This window comes from Molothrus aeneus, chromosome 17 (genome assembly GCF_037042795.1).
Source record: "Molothrus aeneus isolate 106 chromosome 17, BPBGC_Maene_1.0, whole genome shotgun sequence".
Taxonomy (NCBI): domain Eukaryota; kingdom Metazoa; phylum Chordata; class Aves; order Passeriformes; family Icteridae; genus Molothrus; species Molothrus aeneus.
In genome coordinates, this window is record NC_089662.1 from 14,787,897 (window position 1) to 14,815,298 (window position 27,402).

A 27,402-nucleotide genomic window follows, 5' to 3' on the forward strand; every position below is an offset into this window, starting at 1 on the left:
GGTAGGAGGTGAGGTTTGTAAGCCCAGAGGGGTTAAGTGTCAATGAGAGTTTGACTCAGTAAGGGTGAGCCCTTGATGCTAAAAGCTGGTAAGAAATTTCTCATTTGGATTGGCCAGAAATAAATTGAGTGTGAGATGTGAATGCTCCCCAAACTCTTCCTGATGTGTTGGTGCCTGAGCCTTTTTTCCAAGCATCTGCTTCAGTGTAGTTCTGATGGGGGGGTTGGCTGCCTTAGGGTGTTAGGAAGGCACTTGGCTGAAGGTGGTGCAGGATTGGTGCTGGGGACTGTTGGTAATTGCATTTTTGGACAACAAACCCAGGCAGACAGACAAGCTTCCTTGCAGCAGCTTTAAAATATCTTTCTCCTGCTCTGCAGCATAGAGGCATGCTAGAATAAATAGCTGGCAGCCCCGGGTTGCTCCAAGCCTTGCCTTTTTTTAGCTCTCCGTCTTCTGGGAAGCTTCCTCCCACCCGCGGCGCTGGGCGGGAGCCGGGGGGTGTCGGGCTCCTTCCAGCCCTGCCCAGGCGGCCCCGCTGCCCCGGGGCTCCTGCAGTGCTGAGGGCTCCTGACCTGCCCGGGGAACGCCCGCGGTGCTCCAGGGGTACCCAGCTAAGGGGGTTCTGTGCCCCTGTGACCCCCGCAGCGGCTGGGGGAGGTGGATGCCCCTGGAGAGCGCTGGGAGTGCTCCTGTGCGGGAAGAACGAGAAGGGCAGGGAAGCCCCAGCCCGTGGCCCAGGGGATGCCCTTGCTGGGCCAGCAGCAAACACAGGAGCGGGGAGCAGAGCCCTTTTGGGTGGGCTGTGCCGAGGGAAGGAGCCCTGCGAGGGCCCGACTCCGGGGAGCAGCCCCCGCTGCAGGGAGAGCGTTCCTGAGCGGGCTGAGAGCAGCTCAGCCTTCTGCGCTGCAGCATCCCCAGCTCTGCAGCGTGTGAAAAACCCCAGCCTCGCAAAAACCCACTGACGGAGAGGGGGCATCTCCCTCTTGCTGCTGTTCTCCCACGGTTAGTACGGACAGCAGCAGGAAGGGGGAAAGCAGCGACTCACCTGGCATCCCCCGGGTGAAGCCAGAGCTCTCCCCGTGGGCAGCGGGGGCTGGTCCCTCACCCCGCTGGCGGGGATGCGGATGGGCCGCGGTGGCTGAGCCAAACAGGCCGGGCTGGTCACCCGGGAGAGCCACAGGATGCCCGGACACTCGGCTGGGGAATCCTCTCCATCGGCGCTGCCTCGAGCCGCGGGGACAGTCCGAGGGCCGCGGGTGCGGTGGCACCTTCGGAACCCCCTTGCGCAACCACCCGCAGGACTGGGGCCCCTGCTCACTGCGCAGCACGCTCGGGTGGCCATGAACCCGCGGGCCACCTTGTGACAGGTGCCGTGCGCCTCCCCACGCTCGTCCCAGCGCTGCTGCCCTCCATGGCATTACAGCAGCTAATGGCATTATTAATGCCAATTAATGGGGTGACAGCCTCGGATCCACGCCGGGTACCTGTGTGTGTCAGGGGCTTTGTTATCAACAGCTGCCTCCAGCACAGGGCTCAGGGCTGATCGCTGAGCCTGAGCGCAGCCCTGCGCCTGACAAAGCGCATCCCTTCACAGTTCAGAGCCTGCTGCGCCTGGAAACCTTTCCCAGGTGACTGAGCTGAGGAGCCTGGACACGGCCGGGCCAGCAGCCAGTCCTGGGGCGCAGAGGGGTGACAAGGATGCCGTGCCTAACAGAGCTCGCTCCCGTGGGCGCTTAGAGCCTGTCGGGCGGTAAATGAGCCACGGTCGGGCGGTAAATGAGCTACGGTCGGGCGTTACGGCAGCACAATGGGCAGTGACCGCCCGGCACCGGGCCTGGAGGGAGCCCGGGCTGTGCCTGGGGCATCTCCCCGAGCCCGGGTCACCTCCGCTGAGCGAGCCCCTGCCAAGCTCGATCCGCGTCGCTGCCGGAGGTGTTCGGAGCCTGATGCGAGCCCCGCTCCGCAGGAGGGGCCGCGCTGGGGCTGCCCGGCCACGGCTGGCGAGCGACCGGGACCCTGGGGCGAGGGAAAGAGCTCAGCCCCAAACGGGCCGGGGCGGCTGGAGGAGGGGAGCCCCGGGCCCCCGGAGCCGCAGCCACCTTAGCTCAACAAGCCGCAGGTGGGCTGGAGGTTCGGTGCCACCGGAACCGGGCACTGGGCAGCGGGGCCGGGCTTTGGGGCTGGGCCGGGCTTTGGGGCTGGGCCGGGCTTGGGGCTGGGCCGGGCTTTGGGGCTGGGCCGGGCTTTAGGACCGGGCTGGGCCGGGCCGGCGCCGCGCGCTCCCACAGCGATCTCTGGCGGCGCCGGGAGGAGCGGCCCCGGCCCCGGCCCGGCTGCGGGGCTGCCGCGCGTGTCCGTCCCCGTGTCCCCCGTCCCCGTGCCCCGTGCCCCGTGCCCCCGTGCCTGTGCCCCGTGCCCCGTGCCCCGTGTCCCCTGTGCCCCGTGCCCCGTGTCCCCCGTCCCTGTGCCCCGTGTCCCGTGCCCCGTGTCCCCCGTCCCTGTGCCCCGTGTCCCCCGTCCCTGTGCCCCGTGCCCCGTGCCCCCGTGCCTGTGCCCCGTGCCCCGTGCCCCCGTGCCTGTGCCCCGTGCCCCGTGTCCCCCGTCCCTGTGCCCCGTGCCCCGTGCCCCGTGTCCCCCGTCCCTGTGCCCCGTGCCCCGTGCCCCGTGCCCCGTGCCCCGTGTCCCCCGTGCCCCGTGCCCCGTGTCCCCCGTCCCCGTGCCCCGTGTCCCCCGTCCCTGTGCCCCGTGCCCCGTGCCCCGTGTCCCCCGTGCCCCGTGCCCCGTGTCCCCCGTGCCCCGTGCCCCGTGTCCCCCGTCCCTGTGCCCCGTGCCCCGTGCCCCGTGCCCCGTGTCCCCCGTCCCTGTCCCCCGTCCCCGTGCCCCGTGTCCCCCGTCCCTGTGCCCCGTGTCCCCCGTCCCTGTGCCCCGTGCCCCTCGTCCCCGTGTCCCCACCGGCACACGGCAGCACCGGCCCTCTCCTGGAGAACGCGGAATTTCTCCAGTTCTTGCCGGAGGGGAAGAAATCCCAGCTTTTCAGAGATGTCGAGTGCAGAGGGAAAGCGCAGCCCCCACGTGCCCAGGGAGGCAGCTGGGGGCTTTGGCTTCTTGGCCTTGAAGGTGCCCCCGGCAGCCTTGTGACACCGTCTCGGTCTCCTGGGTGAGTCATCCCTGCTCCTACAGCCGTCACCTTCTGCCAAGAAGAAACCATTGTAACTGGTTTCCAGCTGTTTAATTCGCTTGCCCAGTAAAGATCCCCCTCCTCACTGCCCCTTCACAGAGCAGGTCTGGGTCTGCTGGGGATTTTCTTGCCCCCTGACCAAAACCAGGCAAAGTTCTGAGCTACAATGAGCTCAAATCTGTCCTGAGATTCAAAAATTATGTTTTATGTTTGTGTTATTTTACCCTTCTCTTTAGTCCTTTTCTAAATTATTATTTGTCAACATTTTTCTTCTTTTAAACAATGTCAAAGCTTTGTTTTAAAGATTAAAGAGGTAGATTTTTTTTTTAAGCTTGAACATATTTGAGCTCCCCCTATTTTCCTGCCCTGCCTGTTTGGCTCAAAAGCCAGGTGTTGGGCTGCACAGAAGGAGGTTGGGATGTAAGCTGGGGCAATCTGAGAAGGCATTTGGAAAAGGAGACGGGTGTTTCTGCACATCCCACCACTCCATCTTTAGAGGCTTTTTCCACAGTGGGAAGTTTGTTGGGAGCTATGTGTCTCTTGGAAAATCAAGATGTCTTGAAGGCTTAACTCACTCATCCCTGCTCCCAAACCCTGTGCAAGCCACTGGCAGCAGCTGCTCCCCTGGAAGCATCTCCTGTGTCCCACCAGGTGCAGTTTAGGATGTGGTGAATTTTTAAACTGGATCCTGCAGGCCCTTCAAGCTCTCTCTCCTCCTGAGACACTGCAGTCCCAGTGTCCATGTCCATGAGCAGTTCAATGTCTGCCTGTGGTTTATGCTGTTGGATTCCTGCTGCCCTCGTGGATCTGCCATGTGTGAGCTGGATGATGTGAATGAGTTCTTTGGGTTTTTCATGTTCTTATTTGGTAAACTTGGGTTCGTGTTCTGGGAAACTCATCCCAGTGCTCCACAGGGTCTGTGGATATAAATCTGCTCTGAACTCATGCTTATTGCCAACATTTTTCAGACCAGATACTGAACAAGAGAGGGTTTTAGTTAACATAAACCAGAGGCAATTTATGATGACAAAGTATTGCAAGATGTGTGAGGGAAGAGACAAGCTGCTGAAATGTTTGGCTAAAGTGAGGAAGTGGAATGTTTTTCTTTGTTCACTGGCGTCCCCAGGGCCCACTGGGGCAGGGTGAGGAGGCTGCACAGCCCCAGCTGCCACTGCCAGGGCCTGGGGGGCTCTGGGGGAGGATGGAGACCCACAGTGCCCAGCAGCCCTTGGCAGGGCGAGCTGGGCAAGGCTTCTGGAGCTCAGCTGCTGTTTCGATGCTGGGTTTGGGGGGTTTTGTTCTCTTTTCCTTTAAGATACCTTGAGAATGGGTGCTTGCCTGGGGTGTGTCTGGCCCTGCAGAGCCCCCAGTGTGGCTGCAGCAGCCCCTGACACGTCCAGGATGCTGATGGCCAGCTCAGCAGCCTGGGAGGACTCACTGAGCTCTGTTTTCCTGGCTGCTTTCCACCGGCCCAAGGACAATGGTTCCTCCTGCTGGGACTTGAGGGAGTTGGACCTGGAGAAGGACTTGGAGATGATCCCTGTGGAGATGGGGAACTCAGCTCTGACATATCACAGGGTTTGAGATTAGCATGGTCTAACACACAGACATTTAAAAAGCTCTCTGCTTTTTTAGTGAAGTGGAGCAGTGTGTGGGTTAGTGGGGAAGTGTCCCCTGTTCCAGGTGGGAATTGGCCTTTTCCCTCCCTGCCTGGTGCCCCGGGCTGGCTCGGTGCAGCAGAGTCGGGCACGGCAATAGATGGCACTGCTGGCAATAGATGGCACTGCTGGCAATAGATGGCAATAGATGGCAATAGATGGCAATAGATGGCACTGCTGGTAATAGATGGCAATAGATGGCAATAGATGGCACTGCTGGCAATAGATGGCAATAGACGGCAATAGATGGCACTGCTGGCACTGCTGGCACGGGCTGAGCTGCCGCTGCTGCCCCACACCTGCCCGGGCTCCATCTGAGCTGTGGGTTTGTGATTTGGCAAACCCCTGCAAGGTGACTGCAGCAAGGCTTCATGGCAGCACCTGAATTTTGGCTTCTGTTTGCCTGCGGGCAGAAGGAAGCATCTCTGGAAAGTTCCATCTGAAAAACCAGAGCAGCAAAGCAGCTGGGAGATACCCTCAGTATCTGCTGCTTAGGGCTGGGGTTCCTGTGCACTGTCCGTGCCTGGGCCAGGCCCCACAACCCAGCTGGGACTGACTCTCCACCGAGCCAGAGATCTGGAAAAGGAGGGAGAGGACAGTTCCCTGCAGGGTTATTAGCAAGGAAGCAATTAAAGCCTTAAAAGAAATCACCTGCACTCTGGCTGTCCACCTTCATAACATCCCTGCTTGCTGGGGAGAACCTGCCTGAGGCTGCTGCTGGGCCAGGCTGATTCTGCACGGCATTGGCTCTCCAGCACTTCATTCTCTTAGTCTGGCCTCAGCAAATGCATCCTCCCAGGGCTGCACAGGGGTGAGAACACGCTCTGTCACAGGGCAGACTTCCTCGCTTATTTGCAGCCCTGAGGTTTGCTGGGTGTGATCTAGAGAGAGATAAGAGCTGCTTTATTCTCTCTGATGCATGACCGAGTCAGCTTGTTTCCAACATGAATGATTAAAGACCCACGTGCATTTGTAATGACCATATTCTAATTAAAAAGCAACCCCCTCTTTGAAAATTTGGGCAGCTACAGTGGCATCATGCTAACCAAAAAATAATTAATTATTTATATGAAGTGCTCTGGTCTTTAAATTACTTGGGTTTAATGTACTGCAAAGGCACTTGTATCAATAACAGGGCTATTTTGCTTCCACTTAATCATCACAATTTTATTTATTTATTTATTACCAAGAACAAAAATACCCAAGCTGGTCCATCTGATCCTTTGCTGCACCACTGCTGGGCTGCTTTTCCTGCCAGTCTTACATTGCAGTGGTGGTGGTCTTGCTGCTCTTTCTCAGCACCTGAGGGCCTTGGAGCCATGTGGGAGCCAGGACGGGGCTCCTGTCACCCGGGCATTTGTCACCAGGGTGGTGCTGTCACCGACCCAGGTGCTGCTTTGTGGGGGCTCTGCTCACTCCAGCTCCTCACCTCTGAACAGCTCCGGGTCCTTTTGGGTGTTTATTTTTAGGGTAATGTAGGCCTTGTGCTTTTCTGGCTTCTCCTATTTCTCTGAAATTCCTTCAGCCATGGCAGCAGTTCAAGGTGAGTGAGAAGCAGTGACCGAAGCAGAGGACAGGCTGCAAGGCTGATGTTGGGTGTAGCTGGATGATGCAGCGGTTCTGGGCTGGTGCTCCTCTTCTCTTTTGGTTACCAGCAACTCTTCTTTTTCTCTTCTTTTCAGTCATCAATTTTGATTTTTTTTTTTTTTTTAATATTTGTCATTCAAATCAGGGGCAGCTTGGGATTCAAGCTGCCCTGCTGCTCAGCAGCCACCCCTTTGGGGCTGACTGACATTTAATGTTCTGTTAATTCCAGAACAAGACTGTTTAGCAGAAGCAGCTTTGGAAACCAGGAACTGATGGACTGCAGGAAGGTATTGTTGCATTGCTGCCATTTCGAAGAGGGATGTCAATAGATTAATAACAGGATTTGCTATTAAAGGTAAAGGAGAATCACTGAGAAGTGGAACAGAGACCCCTTGAGTGCTGCTGTTGGGACACTGAGCTCCCCGGCTGGTGTGGCCAGGCTGGGAACTGCTGAGTGTGAGACATGAGGTGGGCCCAGGGGACACTGAGAACCTTTGGTACCTTCTGAAATACCAGCCCCAATTCTGGGTACTGCAACCAAGATGACTCCACTGCTCCAGGGCTGTGTAATTGCTCTGCACACCTGAGGTTCTCACAGAGCAAGCACAGCGTGGCAGGAAGGGAGATGGAGATGCACCCTAATCCATCCTCCTGCACCAAGCCCCGATCAATATGTCGAGACCATCCTGACAGGTGCTCAAGGATCTTTTTCTTGAAAGCCCTAATGATGTCTCCACTCCCAATTCTCCTTGGGCACACTACCCCAGGACTTTACCCTTTTTTTCCCAACAGTCATCCCAATTCTCCCATCCTACCTTATTTTGTCCAACTCCCAGCAGACAAGGAACACAAACCATTGCTCTCTTCTACAGAAGCCTTTTATGAACGGAAAACTGTCACCCCACCTCTGCTCTGCCTTCTGTTTCCATGAGCTGACCATTTTCCTCCACCTCTCCTCAGAGGCTGTTTTCCACATCTCTGGTCACTCCTATTGCTGCCCTCTGGGCTCTGGCCAGTGGGGGCCTGACTCCCTGGATGAGCAGTGCCCAAACTTGGACTCAGCAGGGCTCAGCCGAGGCTGTGGTAGCAGGGCATGTGTCTCACATACAGCTTTTCTGTTTATGAATTCCAGCATGATAGCTGCAAGAAAAAAGCAAACAATGTCCTGGTAGCCCTTGAGATTTGGACATGGTGGAGATGAGGACCATATAAGTGCATAGATGGATGTGTGGATGAAATGCAGACTTTCACCAGTCAGACAGAAGGAACCGAGCGAGGGGAAGCGGCCCCAGGGCGGCTGCCGGTGTTTGTGAGCTGGCTCTGTCCTGCTGAGCTGTGGCAGCAGGGCCATCCCCACCCACAGGACACAGCAGCAGCCCTGTGTTTGTCCCCTGGGGACACACACCAGCTGGGTTTGCCTTGCTGGGGCTCCCAGTCCCCGTGGGCCCCAGAGCTGGGAGGGTCTGAACCTTCCTGCTGCTGGAGCTGGGTTTGGTTTGGGTTTTGGTCTGAACCTTCCTGCTGCTGGAGCTGGGTTTGGTGCTGTATCCACAGGCAGTCATTAAAGCCGTTCTCATTTGCTTTCCACTCCTAAGGAAATGCTCTCTGGGAGAAGATGAGTTGCACATTTTCCCCCTCCCCTTCAGCCCAAGCGTTAGGCAGGAGCTGCGGCATGATGCAAAGTTGGGCTCTGCAGAGGATGGCAGGGAGGCGTCGGAGCAGCCCGCGGTGGTGGCTGGAATTCCTGTTGCCATAACAACCCAGTGCAGCCCTTAAATATAGAGCCGGTTTTACCCCACAGCCCTGCTCTGTCCTTCTCCTGCAGCACAGAGCAAGCAGGCTTCGCTCCCTCCTTTGCCACCTGTGGAACCCCAAAGGTCAGAAATGGGGGCACCCCTAGAGCAGTGTGTGCTGTGTGGGCTCAGGAGACCACTGACCATGACTCTGGGGCTCTGTTCCATCCACAGCTTTGCTGTGTGGGGCCCAGATCCTGCTCTGGCCCCGTGAACATCCTCAGGGAGGCTGGACTGAAAAAAGAGATCCCCTGGAGGAGTGGAAAACATCCAACTGCTGGAGCAGCTGTGCTGTGGAGTGGGAGGGTACGGAATGCAGCCAGGCACAGCGCAGCTCTCCTGGCAGGGATGGTCCCAAACCTGGCACAGGGATGATCCCAAACCTGGCACAGGGATGGTCCCAAACCCGGCCCAGGGATGGTCCCAAACCCGGCCCAGGGATGGTCCCAAACCTGGCACAGGGATGATCCCAAACCTGGCCCAGGGATGGTCCCAGATCCAGCCCAGGGATGGTCCCAAATCCAGCCCAGGGATGATCCCAAACCTGGCACAGGGATGGTCCCAAACCCGGCCCAGGGATGGTCCCAAACCTGGCACAGGGATGGTCCCAGATCCAGCCCAGGGATGATCCCAAACCTGGCACAGGGATGGTCCCAAACCTGGCACAGGGATGGTCCCAAACCCGGCCCAGGGATGGTCCCAGATCCAGCCCAGGGATGGTCCCAAACCCAGCCCAGGGATGGTCCCAAACCCGGCCCAGGGATGGTCCCAGATCCAGCCCAGGGATGGCCCCAAACCTGGCACAGGGATGGTCCCAAACCTGGCACAGGGATGGTCCCAAACCTGGCACAGGGATGGTCCCAGATCCAGCCCAGGGATGGTCCCAAATCCAGCTGAAGTCCCTCAGACTGAGAGAAAGGTCATCTCGTGGAAAATTTACCGTGTGCCTTTGGTACCTCCAGTGTATGATTTCACTGCAAAACCATCTGTTATGTTTGTGTTTATTGCCCAGCAAATTGTGTAGAAGCTTTTAGAAGTTCTTGTTTATCTATTTAATTAAAAATTGGGGTTTATACCATGGATCAGGAAGAGCCCTAAACTGCAGGAATCATTTATTGGTGCAATACAGTGGGAGATCTCCCAGAATCCTGGCTCTACTCTGTTGGTTTCATTATGGTGCTGTAGTTGAAGTAATTTAATTCTGTTAGTTTGTAAGAAGGATACTTGGATTGCAAGGCAAAGCTGCTGGTTGGTATGAAATGCTAACATTAAGGTTTTCTCATAAAATCCTAATTCCTATCCCTTGTTAATCTACACAGAAGTGCAACCTGCAAATGTCAGATGAAACTCTTATTCTTTACCATCTCCAATAACATCTTATCCCTCTTAATATTTTGTAATTTTCTCCTGGTTGAGTCATTGAGAATAGCTAACTTTCCTGAAATGGCCTTTCATTCCTTCTAGAGACCAACAAATGGTGGAAAATTCCAACCTGAGCATTTTTAGCTTTGGCAGAGGTACAAGTAACTGAATACAGAACACCCTGGGCAGGTCAGGCAGGTGCCCCCAGCGCAGCAATAGGAGGCAGCTCTTCTGCACTGACTCCTTTATCCCCTCAAAGGCATTTTCCTTCTGTTGACCTCTTCTGAACCAGATTTGAAAGACATTAGGCCATAAATCCTGGGGTTTGAGAAGGAAAGATACCACTGTGGGATATCACAGCCCCAAAAAAGGCATCGGGTTCAATATCAATTGAACATTGAGTAAAACAGCAAGGACTTGCTTTCCATCACGTGGTGTCATCTCCCACCTCTCTCTCTCTTGAGAATTGTTGCTTTTTAACCCAGCCAATGCATAGACCAGTGCATTGGGGTGATGAATTGGTAGAAGAAGTTGCAGTCCAACCCACCCTCGTTTACATCAGTTTTGTAGCTGTGGGACTGCAGCTTTGGGGCTGTGCCTGAGGGTCTGAGGGGGGCTGTGTGTGCTCTGCTGCCATTCCCAGCAGCTGAGCCCTGGACAGCTCATCCTGGAGATGTTTCAAGGGAAAACAACGGTCAGAGTCCAAAGGCTGCAACTTGCAATTAACTTTGCACAAGGATCCATTCCAGGGCCACAGAGGCACTGGGGTCCCTGGCTGTGACTGTGGCTGCGCACAGGTGCATCCTGCAGGGCACTGGCTGGAAGGGTCCTCTGCTCTGGCTGCAGCTTTCCAGGGCTGACACAGCCTCCTGCTCCCTGGACAGAGGGACACAGCCTCCTGGGACAGACAGACACAGCCTCCTGCTCCCTGGACAGACAGACACAGCCTCCTGGGACAGACAGACACAGCCTCCTGCTCCCTGGACAGACGGACACAGCCTCCTGGGACAGACAGACACAGCCTCCTGCTCCCTGGACAGACAGACACAGCCTCCTGGGACAGACAGACACAGCCTCCTGCTCCCTGGACAGACAGACACAGCCTCCTGGGACAGACAGACACAGCCTCCTGCTCCCTGGACAGACGGACACAGCCTCCTGGGACAGACAGACACAGCCTCCTGCTCCCTGGACAGAGGGACACAGCCTCCTGGGACAGACGGACACAGCCTCCTGCTCCCTGGACAGACGGACACAGTCTCCTGCTCCCTGGACAGACGGACACAGCCTCCTGGGACAGACAGACACAGCCTCCTGCTCCCTGGACAGACGGACACAGCCTCCTGGGACAGACAGACACAGCCTCCTGCTCCCTGGACAGACAGACACAGTCTCCTGGGACAGACAGACACAGCCTCCTGCTCCCTGGACAGACAGACACAGCCTCCTGGGACAGACAGACACAGCCTCCTGCTCCCTGGACAGACGGACACAGTCTCCTGCTCCCTGGACAGAGGGACACAGCCTCCTGGGACAGACGGACACAGCCTCCTGCTCCCTGGACAGACGGACACAGTCTCCTGCTCCCTGGACAGACAGACACAGCCTCCTGGGACAGACAGACACAGCCTCCTGCTCCCTGGACAGAGGGACACAGCCTCCTGGGACAGACGGACACAGCCTCCTGCTCCTCCGGGATCCAGGAACGCTGAACTCAAACCTGGAAACTGTGAGCAGGCCAAAGGATTTGTTTGTACCTACAAAGTCACCCCCTAAATGTACTTTAGTCCATATTAGGGCTGGAGCATCACATTTCTCCTGATTAAGCAAATGATTGGGAGGTTTGGTTTCAAATTGCACTGCAAAGACTTGTAAAGCAAACCGCTGAAGTTCCTGGGTGGCTCCCCAGACAATGCTGCTTGTTTGTGCTTGTTCCTATCCTAATTAAACTTTTTCCACAGGGAAACTCTAGTTTTAGTCAATTTTGGTTTTTTTTTTTGCAAAATGGAACTGTTCTTATTTTTGTTTACTAAATTGAAATCTGGAAAGACAGGTGCTTTAGGAACAGATACTGAGACCTGTTGTTCACATTGTTGAGTCTGACTTTTTACAATGCATCCTCATTGAACTCCCTTGCCTGCAGGAGTTCTGGGGGCTATTATCTGCTTTAGATGGAAAAGCAGCTGCTGGGACCATGGGCATTCACTCCCAGAGGTGGCACATTCCCTGAAGCTCAGCCCCTGAGATTCACTCAGCCCTCATCGGCCTCCACACTGCTGCCATCCACCTCCCTTCCTCCTCCCCTCTGGAAGTGGGAACAGTTTGTGCAGCCACGTGTAGCACCCCAAAAGCCAATTCACATTTTATCAGGATTTTACTGCAGAAAGTTGAAAAACGCCCCTGCAGGACCAATAGCTTTAGGCCAGGAGGAAATTGTGGCTGCTTCATGGAGCCTGAGATGTGCTGGCATGGGACTGCAGCTGTCCTGGCTGCTCAGAGGAGCTGGATTGCTGCCTGGCTTCCCCTGCCCCTGCACAGCCCTTCCTGACCAAAGGGGTGGTCTGGGCAGGCAGGCAGGGAGCACTGGCCTGGAGAGGAGGCTTTGATGGGCAGAGGTATTGAATGACCTCCTCTGATGGGTTCGGTGCAGAACCACCTTCAGCCTTTATGTGCAAGGGAAAAGAGACTGAAGAGCAGCCACGAGGAGGAGAGCCAGGGCACTGCTGGTGGGTTTGCTTCTTCACCTCTGGGTTTTGGGCAAGACTGTGGCTGACCTCTGTGAACCTGCCAGGAAACAGAGACGGGGTGAAGGAGCTGAGTAAAACTGGGGAGAACATCTGCAGGTGTGCTGCCCACAGGGGGGGTGAGGGTGTGTGAGGGGGGCAGACACCCCCTCCTTGCAGCTGTGGCCTCTGAGCAGGGCCAGGGCAGGCGGGGGCATCGAGGGCAGGGGGAGCTGGCACAGGATGTCAGTGCTCGGGCTGGGGCATGCCCGGGGGGCAGCAGGGCTGAGGCACCCCCAGCTGCCTCCCACAGCCCTCGGGCAGGGGCCTCTGCCGGTTCTGAGACCAACAGGAGTGGCGAGGTCAGCTGAAAATGCAGGCTGAGCTTGAGCCTGAAGGGCCATCAAAGTATTTCTGAGAACAGCTGTGAAATACTGAAATGGCTGCTTGCTTTTCAAACATGATGGTTATTGTCAAGTTTGGGAGTTTGCTGGGATTTCCTTATTTAATGGGGCTTAACAGCTTGAATTGAGGGCCTTTTAAATTTTGCATTACGTTGGCTGTTGTTAATTACGTTCTTAATATTTAATGAATGGAAAAAGACAAAGGTAGGTAGCTGATAACTCTTCTAAAATAAAAATCTGTCTTATGACAATCCTGAGGAATATCCTTGTATTGTTGTTAGGTACCTGACAACTTTCTTAAAATACAAAGATTCCTCAGAATTGTCATAATAGAGATTTTTATTGGTGTTACTTTGGTTACTGGCACGACAGAACATAAAGGCTGGGAGAAGAGAGAGAAACCTCTCTGTGCCAGGGCCAGGGTCAGAAGCTTGCAGTGTGAGCGACAGGGAGGCCATGGGCACAGGAGGAGCCCAGTTCCTGAGGGCTGTGGCCACATCTCCCCCCCGCCCCTGAGCCACGCTCTGTGCTCTGGGCTGGGCTGGGGACTCAGCCCTGCTGGGCTGGCTGCCCCTGCCCCGTGTGCCCCTGCCCCGTGTGCCCCTGCCCCATGTGCCCCTGTCTGTGTGCCCCATCTGCAGCCCCGTGTGCCCCTGTCTGTGTGTCCCTGCCCCATGTGCCATCTCCTGCAGCCCCGTGTGCCCCTGCCCCGTGTGCCCCTGCCCCTTGTGTCCCTGCCCCGTGTGCCCCTGTCTGTGTGCCCCTGCCCCGTGTGCCCCATCTGCAGCCCCGTGTGCCCCTGCCCCGTGTGCCCCTGTCTGTGCCCCTGCCCCGTGTGCCCCTGTCTGTGTGCCCCTGCCCCGTGTGCCCCTGTCTGTGTGCCCCATCTGCGGCCCCGTGTGCCCCTGCCCCATGTGCCCCTGTGTGCCCCTGCCCCGTGTGCCCCTGCCCCGTGTGCCCCTGTCTGTGTGCCATTTCCTGCAGCCCCGTGTGCCCCTGCCCCGTGTGCCCCTGCCCTGTGTGCCCCTGTCTGTGCCCCTGCCCCGTGTGCCCCTGCCCCGTGTGCCCCTGCCCTGTGTGCCCCTGCCCCATGTGCCCTTGCCCCATGTGCCCTTGCCCCATGTGCCATCTCCTGCAGCCCCGTGTGCCCCTGCCCCGTGTGCCCCTGTCTGTGTGCCCCTGCCCTGTGTGCCCCATCTGCAGCCCCATGTGCCCCTGCCCTGTGTGCCCCTGCCCTGTGTGCCCCTGCCCTGTGTGCCCCTGCCCCGTGTGCCCCTGTCTGTGTGCCCCTGTCTGTGTGCCCCTGTCTGTGTGCCATCTCCTGCAGCCCCGTGTGCCCCTGCCCCGTGTGCCCCATCCCCTGCAGGGCCCCAGGGGGGTTCCTGAGCCTGGGCTCTTTCTCCCTTTCCCTCGGGACCCTTTTCCTCCCCAGCCAGCAGAGATTGGAAGGGCAGCTGGGTGGGATCTGCAGAGCATGGCCAGACCTCATTTTTCACCTGTTTAAAGGAATTTCTGTCCTCCCCGATGGGTCTGGGACCTGCTGAACCCTGCAGAGCTGGCAGGAGTGCAGAGCAGGATTTTCAGGGCTGCCCTGCCACATCCTTTGCCCTTTGCAGAGAAGGAACCCCATGTGCTTTACTCAAGAGCTGCACTGCAACTGCTTTTTGCAGAAAACAACATGTTCACCAGAATTCTGTGTTATAATGAGGAATTTGGACAGAAAAATGCTTTTTAGAGCACTCCAATGCTGGAATTCAGAGAGGATAGAAATTTCTTAGCTGTTGACCTTTTTAGATGTTTAGTCATGCCAGAAAATGAGTCTCAGCAGGGCAGGGAATACTGGCTCAGGTGCTGGGGTAAAGGTTTTGTTGCAAGGCTGTTGGGAATTTTGGTGCCTAAACCAAAAGCAGCTGAAGACAGGGAGGGCACTGAGCTGGAGGACTTGAGCAGGGGTCTCTGCTCTCTGGACAAGTGCTCATTGCGGGGCTATTTCTGAAAGGTTTTCGACCTTTTCCAGCTGCTGCTGTTTGAAAAACAAAGTAGACGTTAAGAAATGCCCTGGAAGATGCAGCACACAGAGCAGCCTTCAGGAGGGGTCTCAGGCTGCAGATCCCAAGGGGAAAGAATAATGTCACTGGCACCTTAAAGAGGGGCCAGAGAAGCAGAAGATGAGATCCTCAGACGGCTCCATCGCCCGGCTTCCCTGCTGCTCAGCCTCAGGCTGCTCCTTGCTCTGCTGCTGGTTGTTCCCAGCCGTGCTGTGCTGCTGCCCCAGCCCTGCAGCTGCGCTTTCCCTGCGGTTTGCAGGGCTCTCCGTTTGTGTTGCCACCTCCCCTTTGTCCTTTCTGGTTTGCTGGGGCTGGATCTGCTTCCCCCACCCAAAAGGGCATTTTGGAAGTGCTCATTGAAATTCGTGGAGTAGTGTTGTCCCATGTGAAGGAGTTTAATCCCAGACAGCCTTCAAAAAGCCTCATTGCAGCCTTGTGCATCACCCACAAACACTATGGGGAAAAACAGAGGAGGAGAACAGAGTGTTAGATCAGCTGCTTTAAAATGAGCTTCATAATCCTCCAAATCAAAATGTAGTTTATTAAAGACAAGTTACAGATGCAAAACAACCCAAAAAAGGCTGGGAGTGGCCCTTCCCAGGGACAATTTTTGCTGTTCCTGTGCTGTGACTGGGTGTCACTGAGATCACAGGAGCCAGCCCCACTGGTGCAGGAGATGCCCAGCCTTTCCCCGTGCCTTTCCCCAGGGAAGCTGGGCTCCCTCAGCACTGAAGGAACATTAAGTAGTAGCTTGAAATTCGGTTTGACTCCCTCATCACCATGTCCCTTCACAGCCCCAAAGCAGCTCCAGCTTTTACTGTTGGAATGGCACGAAGGAGGGGAGTAGGAGAGTGTTTATTCAAGGCTTAGGGCAATTCAGATCAGGGAGTGGCCAAGAAAAAAGCGCTGCTTTTGTGAAACTTTTTTCAATGCCTGCCTGTTTTCTAGCAGTTTCCCATAAAAAGCTTAACCTGTTGGAAACTCCCATCAGCTTGGTTCTCACTCGACGTGCAGCTCTCATGAAAGCTTCTCCCACTGGTGGCGACAGCCTCTGTCAGTGGTAACAGGGTCAAGGCAAACAGTCTTGGCAGGAATCACTAATGGACATCTCTTCAGATTTAAAGTACATTTAGCTGCTCATTCATCCCCCATCCCATGGTGCCCATCTCTCAGGCTGAAAGGGAATATTATGGTACTTTCTTCCCAGGAACCATGTGAGATTGCTCTCTGACTGCATTTCCACTTTTAGGATCCACATATGCAAGAGCAGAGCAATTCTTGTTCTCATTTATCCTCAGGAAACTCTCTGCGCTCCAGGACATTCAACTGATGGCATTTTTCCAGCCTTAGACCACGAAGCAGATTTAGTCTGTGGCTGAGTTCAGTGTTTGCTTTGCCTCTAGGGCTGAGCCCTGAGCCTGTGTTTGCTAAAGAGGAGCTGGGCAGACCATGGGGCAGGGGTCAGTCCTGGCAGGAGCACGTTCAGGTCACAGCTCCCTCGTTGCCACCTCAGGGAGTTCTGCTCCCAGGCTCAGATGCTCCTCAGGTCCTTCAGGGAGGGGACCTGGCTCCTCTTGCCCTGCTGTGAAGATGAGAGCAGGCAGGGCCTCCTGCCTATGCATCCCTGGGAATGCTGCTGCCTCCAGGTCCTGGTCCCTGGCTCTCCCAAGCATTTGGCCTACACTGTTGATAGGTAGGAGAAAATTTCTCAGATCCTTTTGCGAGTTCCCAAGCAGATGGGTGACAGGGAAAAATCAACCCACTGAAGGCTTTTCATTCCTCAACCAGCAGAAATTTGGTTATTTCCTTCCCAATCTGTATTTTTCAGAACTCTGTATTTTTCCTTCCCAAAGCAATTGTATTTGGTCTCAAACCTGATGTGAACAAGGTAGACACAGCCAGGAGGGGATGTTTCACACACCTTAGGGGAGAGTCTGGTGCCTCCATAGCTTCCAGTGCCCCCCAGAGTCATCCTCATGATGAAAAGAGGAGAGGTGGGTGTGCCAGAGCCATCCCTGCAAGAGGAGCCAGGGCAGTGCCTGTGGTCAGTGAGCACAGACAGACACCGGACAGACGCATGGAGGAAATGCACATCCTGAGAAGGGCAGAGCGCCACGGGGATGGCCCCGAGTGTGCTCTGTGGGCACCTGAACCCGGAGCCTCTCTGACAACCTGCAGTGCTTCCTGCCCTCCTCCAGAGTGCTGCTGTGAGCAGGGCTGCAGCTCTGCCAGCCCCTCCTCGGGGCAGCAGCAGGGAGGGAAGCCAGCCTGGAACGAGGGCGTTTGGGGCACCCCGGGACTTCAAAATGCATCCAAAAAGTTTAGACAAGCTGAAAACTTCAACTCTTTATCTTTCTTTAAAGTTCATTTTTGGATTGTATTTTGCTGTCTGCTTCCAGTATTTCCCCCTGGTATTCCAGTATTTCCATGCTCCTGGGCTCTCAGTAGCACAAGCACTATCTATCTCAGTTCTTTTTGCACTTTTCAACACTTGTTATGGATCTCTGCCAAGGAACCTGATAATTTTTTTCCCATTTAAGGGAAAGAATTTTGGGCTATAAAAGAAAATCTCCATTGTACCTAAAGTGTTTCCAGTCTGGAAAGAAAATCCCAGGAAACTGAGGGAAGTCTTAAAGGGACATAATAGGAAACGCTCTGCAACGGAGGCAGTTTATTGTGTGTGATTGCCTTTCCCACTCCCAAGGACAAGGGCCCTTGGGCTGCAAGAACAGTGTGGGTTATGGTTACCTCAGAGCTCCTTTCAGAGTGTGAAACTCAGTAATGGGGACCAGCCAAACCTAGGGGCTCCCAAAGCAGCTGCTCCCCTCCCTGTGGGGACCCTGTGTCCCCCACGCCATGGCTGTGACAGGGCTGGGCCCCGCTTTGCAGAGGGACCAGGAGCCTTCCTTTCCTCACAGCCCTTGGTTTTCCTGTCAGCAGTGAAATGCAGTGAACCAGCTTTCCCTCTTGCTTCAGAGGATGGACAGGAAGATGCCAGAGTGTCCCGTGGCACAGGTGTTTGAGAAGATGTGATGCTTTCCTTATGCAGGCAGAGGAGTCACTGCTCATCAGCAGAGGGATGTTTATTTCCACATTTAGGCTCAGCCTATTTCCTTCTCATGTTGTAGCTCAACAAGCACTGCCTTACAGAGCTGCTCTGCCTGGCAGTGAAATCCAGCTATGTCTATGCCACTGAATGCAGGCCCAGGAGAACACATCTTTGCTGTGCTCTGCATATTTCCTGTGAGGTGCTCGGGGTTTGAGGTGTTTCCTTGTCAATAAATGCTGTAATACCCGAGAGAAACAGGGTTTGCACAAACTGCATCCAAACATTTGGCCAGCTCCACAGGCTGGGGAAATAACAAACCATAAATTGCGTTTGCAAAGCTCAGAGTACAAAAATATCAATTGAAATGTGTATCCAAACCAAGAGTGGGTGAAATAACCTTGGAGAAGAGCGAGCGGGATGCACATTTCTGCATCTCCAGGCCTGCACTGCCCCTCGCTGACAAACTCTTCGTGTGGGACAAGAAATGCTGCAGGGAACAGATGTCCTGGGGGTGGAAACATCCTCTCCTCCCCCCAGGCTCGTGGATCGCCCCAGGCAGAGCCAGCTGGAGGGGCTGCCCTGGGCAGGCTCCCTCTCCCAGCTCCCTCAGAGCCGTTTCCAGCAGTGGCCAGAAGAGCAGTGTGGAAGGGCAGCTCTGGAGGAGCCTGGGCTGCCCCGGTTCCAGGGCTGCCTCTCCAGCCCCTGGGCAGAGCACGTGAGTGGCAGTGGCAGGGAGCCTGCCTGACGCAGGAAGTTCCAGTGCCCTGCTGACAACGCCAAGGTGCCTCTCCCCCAGGGATTTACTGGTGAATCTGACGCATCTCCCTGCATTAGGCCACTTGTCATTTTCCCTCCCAGCATCACGGGGGCAGACAATGTGCCCAGGAGGTCAGTGCTGACAAACCCTTGCTCTCCTGTGGCACCTGCCAGCTGGAAGTTTCAAAGCATTTTATAATCATTAACAGGCTGAGCTTCCTAGTCAGGGGTTTTGTCTCTGTTGTAAGGGGAGTAAAGTCGGGTGTGGAGGAGAAATGATGACAAAGCCAAAGGGGCCGACTGAGAGCTGAAGTGCTCTCAATATTGCCCTGATGTCTGTCCTGCATTGGAAGTATTCATGGGGCAGGAGGAGCTACTTCACTGGAGGGGCCCTGAGCTGGGATTAAGCTTGTCAACAGGTTTTATTCCCAATTCTTCCTTCCACCCCTTTCTGGGTGATCTTGCTTTTCTATATCTTAATTTCCTCTTCTCCAAAGGAAGGTAGTGACCAACTCCTTGTAAGAAATTCCTAATGTACAGCTGATACACAGCTCTGTGAAGTACTGGACAAAAGCACTGTTTGGGATTTCAGAAAGCGACCTCTCAGGAAGATGTAGGCATTCAAACAACAAATATAACAGTCTAGCACTGACATTAGAGCACTGGGCATCAGGAGCCAGGCACAGGCGAGAGAAACACAGATAATGGGGGAAAGCAGCACTGGGGGTCATTTTTCCTAATTAATCACATAAAATCAGACGCGGGGCTCCAGTTTCAGGAACTGTCACTGGAGTCCAGGAGCCACGAGCAATCAAGGCAAGAGAAGGGCACAGCTGTGTACCCCTGGTACACCAGTCCAAACAGGTGAATTGCATTAAGTGATACTAATTGGTGCTAATGGCTCTCCAGGCTGTTGCTGAGGGCCATTTTCTCTGGTGGGAGTGAGGAAGGAGACAAGAGGGACAGCCTGGCAGAGGAATACTTCGATTGCTGCGCTGTTGCCCGGAAAGTCGACGTTTTCTCTATTTCTGCTGTTTTTTCAGGTTAGTAAATGCTGCTTTACGTTGTATTTATAGTCCTAATCGGCAGCAGAGATCCGTTGCTATTCCTTCTATCTGTTTCTGCAAATATCTGCCACCATGGTTGTGGGCTCCTTCCTCCGACGAGGGGCAGCGGGGTGGGGGCGAGGGCCCGGTTCGCCCTCACAGCCGGGGTGATGAGCAACCTCCCTGAGCTCCGCTGCTCCCGGCTCGGCTCGGCACCGCCTGGCAGGCGGCGGGGCCCTGCCGGGGCTCTCGGCTCCTCGCTTGCCTGGGCACTCGCCGCCGGCCCCGCGGGCGCAGGGAGGGCCCGGGGAGCGGAGCGGGGCGGCCCCGCTGCAATGCTGGGCTCCGGCTCACGGTGGAGCTGCCCGGCCCCGGCCCCGAGCCCTCCGCCCCGCGCGGGACAGCCGCGCACGGCCGCGCCGAGCCGCGGGCTGCACTTGTTGATCGCCGAGCCGAGGCAGCGGCCGGCAGCGCCGGGGCTCCGCTCCGCGTGTGCCCGGGGACGGGGCCGGGGGCGGGCGCAGAGGCGGCTCCGGCGCTGGCCGCGGGTAGGAGCGGGGAGCCGCAGCCGAGGGAAGGCCTTGGAAAGCTTCCTGCCGAAGGAGCCGCTTTACCGCGCTTCCCTTCCCCTCCCCCTGGGCTCCGCGGACAGCCGGGAGCGCCGCCGCCATCCCTCCGCCTTGAGGCTGCCCGGGGGGGATGCGAGCGGGGCCGCCCCTGCCGCCCGCCCCGCCGCAGGATGTAGCCGCCCTCGGCCCCGCACGCCCCGCACCGCCTCGCCGGGAGCCCGCAGGAGGAGGTAGGTGAGGGCTGGGCTCGGGCCGGGCCACGCCAGCCTCTCCCCGTGTGCGGCGGCCGGAGGCAGCGGCGGGGCTCCGCTTTTGGGGCTGGGGGAGCTGGGTCGGCGGGGACGGGGCCGAGCCCCGAGCTGTGCCGGCTGTGCACGGGGGAGCCGCTCCTGCCTGCGCCGGGGCTTCTCTTCGTGCCATCTTGTGTAAGCAACAGTGCTCGGCGCTGCCAGGAGCCACCCGGCTCCCTAAGACAGGCTCGGGGTTTTTCCTTATTCCCGTTTTCGTTGCTTTCCCGGTTATGCAGAGGCCGGTGAGGGGGGCTTGAGGGGCGTCCCTGGGCAGCCCAGAGAAGCAGAGCGCGTCGTTAGAGCGGCTGTAAATCCTCCCATTTCCCTGCCCCAGCTCTTTCCTCGGGAAATCTCTAAGGCTGGAGTTACTAAAAGCCTCCGCAGCCTGCACGGCCGGGCAGGGCGGGGGGCAGCCCTGGGGGCCGCTCGGGCTGGGTGTGGGGACCGGCGGGGCCGGGCGCTCCGCGATGGGGGCCCGGTGCCAGCGCACCCCGGCCGGGGCCCGGCGGCTCTCGGGGCGCATCGCCGAGCGGTGCTCGGGGCAGCCCCGCGCCCGACGCGGCACCCGGGGGGGCTCCCGGGGCCGTGCCCGGCTCCGCAGCCCCGCCGGGGCGGGGGGACCCGGCCGCCGCCCGGGGGAGCTCGGCGGCAGCGGCGGCCGCACGTGGAGCGGGCCGGGCTCGGAGCGGGCCGGGCGCGGTTCAGCACCGGCGGGCGGACAGCGCCGCCGCCCCCCCGCCATTGGCGGCCCCGCTCCCCGCCCGCGGGCGCGGCGGGGGCGGCGGGCGGGGACCCACGCGCGGCCTCTCTTGCAGCTCCGGGGCATGGAGGGCAGCGAGAGGTGAGCAGCGCCGGCCCCGCGCCCTGCCCCGCGCCGCACCGAGCCGCGTCCAGCCCGAGCGGGACCCGCGATGCCTCTGGGGATGAATAAGCATGGATCTCGCTCTACTACCTCTTTGCCTCCGGACCCCACCGAGATCGTCAGGAGCAAGGCCTGCTCCCGGAGGGTCAAGCTCAACGTGGGGGGGCTGGCCCACGAGGTTCTCTGGCGCACCTTGGACAGGTTGCCGCGGACCAGGCTGGGTAAGCTCAGAGACTGCAACACGCACGACTCCCTCATGGAGATCTGCGACGACTACAACCTGGAGGAGAACGAGTACTTCTTCGACAGGCACCCCGGGGCATTCACCTCGATCTTGAACTTCTATCGCACCGGCAAGCTGCACATGATGGAGGAGATGTGCGCCTTGTCCTTCAGCCAGGAGCTGGACTACTGGGGGGTGGACGAGATCTACCTGGAGTCCTGCTGCCAGGCCCGCTACCACCAGAAGAAAGAGCAGATGAACGAGGAGCTGAAGAGAGAAGCGGAGACCCTGAGGGAAAGGGAAGGGGAGGAATTCGATAACACTTGCTGTGCTGAGAAAAGGAAAAAGCTCTGGGACCTCCTGGAGAAGCCCAACTCCTCCGTAGCGGCCAAGGTAAGTGTTCCACATCTCTGTTGTCTACTGGCTCCCGACTGGTGATGCTCCCTGAGGAGCTGCCCTTGCTTTGGTGTCTGGGCACTTGTGGCTGGATGGATGCTGTGAGTGAAGGAGAGGAAGGCCTCTCATTTACAGATCAGTTTCAATGGTTTTTGGGTGGTTTTTGGTAGTTTGGAAGGGATGTGGTTTGAGTGTCCCTGGGGCAGCCTGGGACAAGTGTGGGAGAAGCTCCTCTGAGCAGTGGGTCAGCATGCAAAGACTGCTGTGGCTGAACATTTTAGACTTGTGACCCACTGGCCTGTGTTGGTGCGGTTTGTAATAGAGATTTCTTTGGGCCTAAAACGTGTGAGTCTTTTGCTGCTTAATCAAATTGGCTGTCAAGAACCCACTTCTGCTTGAACTCCTAGAGCCGGGTAGCGTGAGGAAATAATGCCTTCCATTCCAGGGCTTAATTGAATTTTTTTTGTAGTGAAATGTGTCTCCTAGTTATTTGTATCACGCACTCCTAGGCTGCGTGTCTGCTAAAGCTGGTGTTTGATTTTCATCCTTTACCTGATTCCAGCCTTTTTAAACTCTTCCCTGTGCAAGTGATGCAGCTCTGTCAATAGCTGAAGTGCTGCTTACTCTGAAGTTGGTTTCAGTGGACAGGTCTACTTGAAGGCATTTTGAAGATAAGATCCATGTTGGGAGAAACCAATGTCAGAGTTGGCTCTGATAATTTAGCTGCCTCATGTTAGTCACATTTTCTTTAGTGAGGAAAATCTCTGCGAACACAGTGATTCAGTAACCATGGGGACAAAAGTGAAGGGGGAGAGGTTGAAAACTGTGGGATGAATAACTGAAAAGCATGAGAGACTGAGCAGTAGGGACCAAAACTTGAATTTTCTGTGTACCCACGTCCTCACTGTATGGCAGAGAAGTCACAAAAAGCCCTGGCTACCTCTGTAATGCCTCCGTACTCTCTGTACAAACATCTGCAAACGCAGACCTTGGCTCCATCCCTTGGAGGTCTGGCTTGGATGGGCTACTTGTGCAAACAGACTTCTTTACCTCTTTTTTCCCTCTTCTCAAAATGCTGCACATCGTGAACCAAAAGCATGCAAGAAACTTTGGGGAAGGGATTTTGTGAGACATGGACTGGCTCAGCCTGGCATGGGAAGGGGAGGCATGGTCTGCCTGCTGAACCCAATATCACTTCTTTAATGTCAAACAGAGCCCCAGAGTGCCTCTATCTCTCCAGTGGCACAGATGACACCGTGATGAACACATTAATAATTTATAAGGCTCCTTTGGCACAGTCCTGGAATCCTGAAACACAGGCCCCAGGCTTTGCTTTCTGTGGCACTGACTCAAAATCCATTAGAGACTGTTGATGTTCATGATTTATTGTATATGAGCAAGGGTCATTCTTGCCAAATAAGTGTCTTTTGTGATTTATAAATGAAATACTCTAGCTTCATTTTCTGAGAAAATTCTCGGAGTAAGTGCACCCGGCATTGCAGGCTCTGGATTAATTGAGAGGGAATGGTAATGCATCATTACCCTTAGCATTTAAAGCTGCCATTCTGTGCCTTCATTACTGCAATGGGAGTGATGCTGTGTGTTCTCAGACCTCAGATATCGCAGCAGTTCCCAAACACAGGTTCCCACTCACCTCGTGTGTTAGCAGGGCAAGCAGGCCTGATGAACAATTAGCTTAGCAGGCAGGGACAGCAGCTCTGCTAAGCCTGCTCTTTATCCGATTTGCTCCCTGCTACTGGACTGCCTTTCCCTCGTGCCAGAGGATGCCCTTAGCTTTGATCACCTGCCCGAGAGTTCAATCCACATATTGAGTAGTTGGACTCAGGACATGGGGAAGGCATTGGCAGCCTGGGCCGTTCCCTGCCCAGCTGGGCCGGGCTCCCTGGCAGGGTGTGCGGGCCCAGGCTGAGCCCCTGCCTGGCAGCTCCTGGCCAGCCTTGCCCTGCTGCCTGCTCAGTGCAGCGCTCGTGCACAGCCAGGGGAGCTCCTTCACCTCTCCTGCAGCCAGACTCCCTCTGCTTTGCCAGCTCTGGGAGCTCAAACTGTTCCTATGGAAGGGAACAAAGTAAACTGTTGTGAGGTTTAATGTCACGCGAGGTCCTAAAGCCGCTGTTGGGGAAATCTGAACTACTCCTGTTTATTTTTTTTCTCTTCAGACTTGTTCCACTCAGTGCAAAGGGTTTTCCATGCAACAGATATGAGATACCTTCATGTTCTCTTTAAGAAGTCCAGAAAACGGGTACAGGTGCAGGTTCTCCCCCAAACCAAACCAGGGTCTTTGGCTGCCAGCATTGGCTGCATTTTAACATTTTCTGCACAGCACCTTACCCCTCCATACCAGCTTACTCCTGGGTTATACTGGGACCAGTTAAACAGACAGACTTGTTTTTTAGTTGCTTGGTTTTCAGGAATTTGGGGTTGCCTTTTTTTTATTCTTGGATGCTTTTTGTTGGTTTTGTTTTTTATGGATTTTCTTTTAATTTTTTATTTAAATGGGACAATATGTGGCATACCCCAGGTTGTAAGATAGCATTCAAATAAGAGAAGAAGAATCCTCGAGACCATAGTTTTTGTTGATTTCTTATCCCCTGGAGATTTACCTGTATCTTCTGACTACTCTGTCTGGCTTTTAAACCAACCATCGTGGCAAGCAGGGTCTTATCCATGTGTGAGGCTTCACCGTGTCTGTGACTGGAGAGAGCCCTCCTGCATTCCCCCCCATTCCCACTGCCTGAGAGGCCCCGGGTTTGCAGAGGAGGCTCTGGGGCTGTGCCCTGCTGTCACCCCATGGCAGCAGCGAGGGGACATCGCTGCTGTCCCTGGCACAGCCCAGCCCCTCTGGGTGATCCCAGAGCCCCAGCACGGCCAGGCCAGGAGCAGCCCCCAGTGCCCAAAGGGGTTTCAGTTCAGCCCCGTGCCCTGGGCTGGGATGCTCTGTGCTCCCTGCACTCACCTGCCCAGAGGGAAACCCCTGGGCACAGAATGCAGCACTCCAGGGACCTGGCCTCTGTCAAATGGAAAAAGTATCAGGCAGTTATTAAATAAAACTGTGTTCATCTCCTTCTAACCTTAGCATATATTTTAAGGGATCTGATTCTCCCATTTCCTGTGGTTATTTGCCTGCATATCCCTGACAAACATTCACTGCAGGCTTTGTGGATGCTTTCTCCTCTTCCTGCAATCACTGTTTTTGCATGTTCATGCTTATTTTTATCGTTCTCCCAGTCTATCTTAATAGTTTGGTGGTTGATTCTTGGATTTGTTTTTTAAATAGTATTCTTCATGTGCTTTGGTGTACTCACAACATCCATTTTTAACCACAGAGGACTCTGGTGCTTGTTTCTGTCATGGTTTACTCTAGAAGCTGACGAGGTGCAGATATTTTCTGGAGTAGCTCTCACACTTTGTTGTATGGCAGCTTTCCTTTTGTCAGGAAAGCAAAGCAGCTCTCCAGAAGCCAGGCAGAACTGCTGCTTTTCCTCGGGCGTAGTGTCCATGCCAGGGCTGTAGTGGTTAGACAGCTCCAGCGTTCTGGTTTGGGTTTTGATCCTAATTGCTCCTTCTCTTGCCAAGGCTAAGCTTGGGCAGCTGGTTCCTGTCACCCTCAGCCCAGCCACCAGTCCTGGCTTGCCAAAGTCCCCTCTGTAGCTGCTGCTTTCCACCAACCAAGGCTAGTTAGGATCAACGGGTCACTCACCTGCCTGGCCCTTGGGAGAACCAGCCCGGCTGTGTTCCAGCTAGACTTCATGTCTGTGCTATCCTGAAAAATAAAAGACTGCAGTTGTTGGAGCTCTCCAATATAAACAAATAACGAATTAGACCAGCTCAACATCTTGGGTTAGCATCTATGGTTCTGGAAATTCTCCGATTGCCTGGACCTTTCCAGCAGCTCTGCAGGAACATTGCCCTTTTTGCTTCTTAAGAGGAAAGTATTTCTTTTCCTCCTTTAGTCCTTACAAATGATTTCCCTGATCAATATTTGAGCAATTAGCGTTGCATGGGGTGTGGGGGGGAAGTCTGCTCGTCTTACAGACTCCTCTGCATGTGCTGGTTTCATCTATTTTTCTCTTGCTGTCCTGAAGGCTGAGAAAAACACGATGACATCACCCACTTTGCAAAAAGCTTCTCTGCATATCTGCATGTCAAGTAGGATGTGCACTTCCTTTCCTCCTCGCTGCCTCCACTTCCCACTTGTCCCTGTCCTGTTGGGAGCTCAGCTGCACTGATCCCTCCCTTCTGACAGGCTATTTCTCATCTTTTCCCCTGCTCCTGCTATGCCTTTGCCAGTGCAATAATATCACATTTATCCTTGAAAACATGCAACTCCAGTTTGGTAATCTCATTATGCATGCCTCTACATTCCTTGAACAGCTTTTCTCTGCTGCCCACTGCTCTCTGCTGCTAATCTCTGGATGCATTGCTTAGGGACTGGGGAGGATGCTCTGTAAGCTCTTTTCTTATTATTGTTGATAGTAGTGACAAAATAAGAATGATAAAAGCCTCTTGGAGATGCGTTTGCTACATCTAGAGCGTTCTTCCCCCACATGGGCTTTCTATTCCTGGCCCTCCCTTATGGTGTGCAGTTTTCATTCATCTCTAAACCTGCCTGAATTTAGCATTTGGCAGAGGAAACCCCTCTCCTGAATGGCAGGGGTCACATCTTGGCTGTGTCCTGTCTGTCTCCAAGGGTCCCAGCTCAGGGCACATGCTGACTTTGACTATTAAAGGCAGATTGCCCATATTTTGCCTCCATCTGTAACTTTTTTTCGTGTGATGCAGCTACTGCCTTGGCTTTTTTGCTATATATAGGAGACTTTTTCCCTTCATCCAAAATGAACTCATATCTTCAGAGATCCTCAAAAGCGGAGCCTCATTCCAAAGCCTGTCCCCTGGGTTCAGGGATTTGCCACTTTGGTCTGCAGCTTATCTCTGGGCTTCTAGCACAGCCCTGTCCTGTGGACACAAGTGATTTCTGTGCTGGATCAATCTCTTTTCATCCTGCAGCTGCTTTCTGGGTCTTGTCCTTCCAGTGGACTTAAATCTTTTGTCTGGGGAGCCCTAATTCCTATGTTTAGTTCCCTGCAATGTCCTCTGTCTCCCTGGTGGGCCTGCCCAGAGTGTATTGCTGTGCTGCCAGCTCCCAGAACTCCTCTCCATTACAGCCTCCACAAATCCCCAGCTGGGGCAGAAAGCCCCCAGCCACACCCCAGTAAAACTGCCAGCCTGGCAGTTGTGTCCTGTGGCTCTTTCCTGGCTCTGAAGTGACTTGCTGGGAGCTCTTGTGACATGGCCTTGCCTCCTGCAGGGGATGCACCTGCCAGGGATAGGCTGGTTCTGAGCTCTCCAGCTGGGATCCTCACCTGTGCCAGGGGACGCTCTCCCAGAGCTGTTGTTCAGCCCCTGCATCCAGGCAGGCACTTCCTGGCGCTCCTCACTG

At 55.5% G+C, this 27,402-nt stretch overlaps 1 protein-coding gene across 1 annotated transcript in view; it reads left to right on the plus strand.

Annotated features, from left to right (window-relative positions):
• The first annotated feature begins 20,329 nt into the window (after positions 1–20,329).
• Positions 20,330–27,402, plus strand: part of KCNB1 (potassium voltage-gated channel subfamily B member 1) — a 105,247-nt gene continuing 98,174 nt past the window's right edge. The window contains exons 1-2 of the mRNA XM_066561730.1: positions 20,330–20,403; positions 21,279–21,941. Of these exons, the coding sequence (XP_066417827.1) occupies positions 21,375–21,941 (567 nt within the window). The 5' untranslated portion in view covers positions 20,330–20,403; positions 21,279–21,374. The remainder of the gene's footprint in view (positions 20,404–21,278; positions 21,942–27,402) is intronic.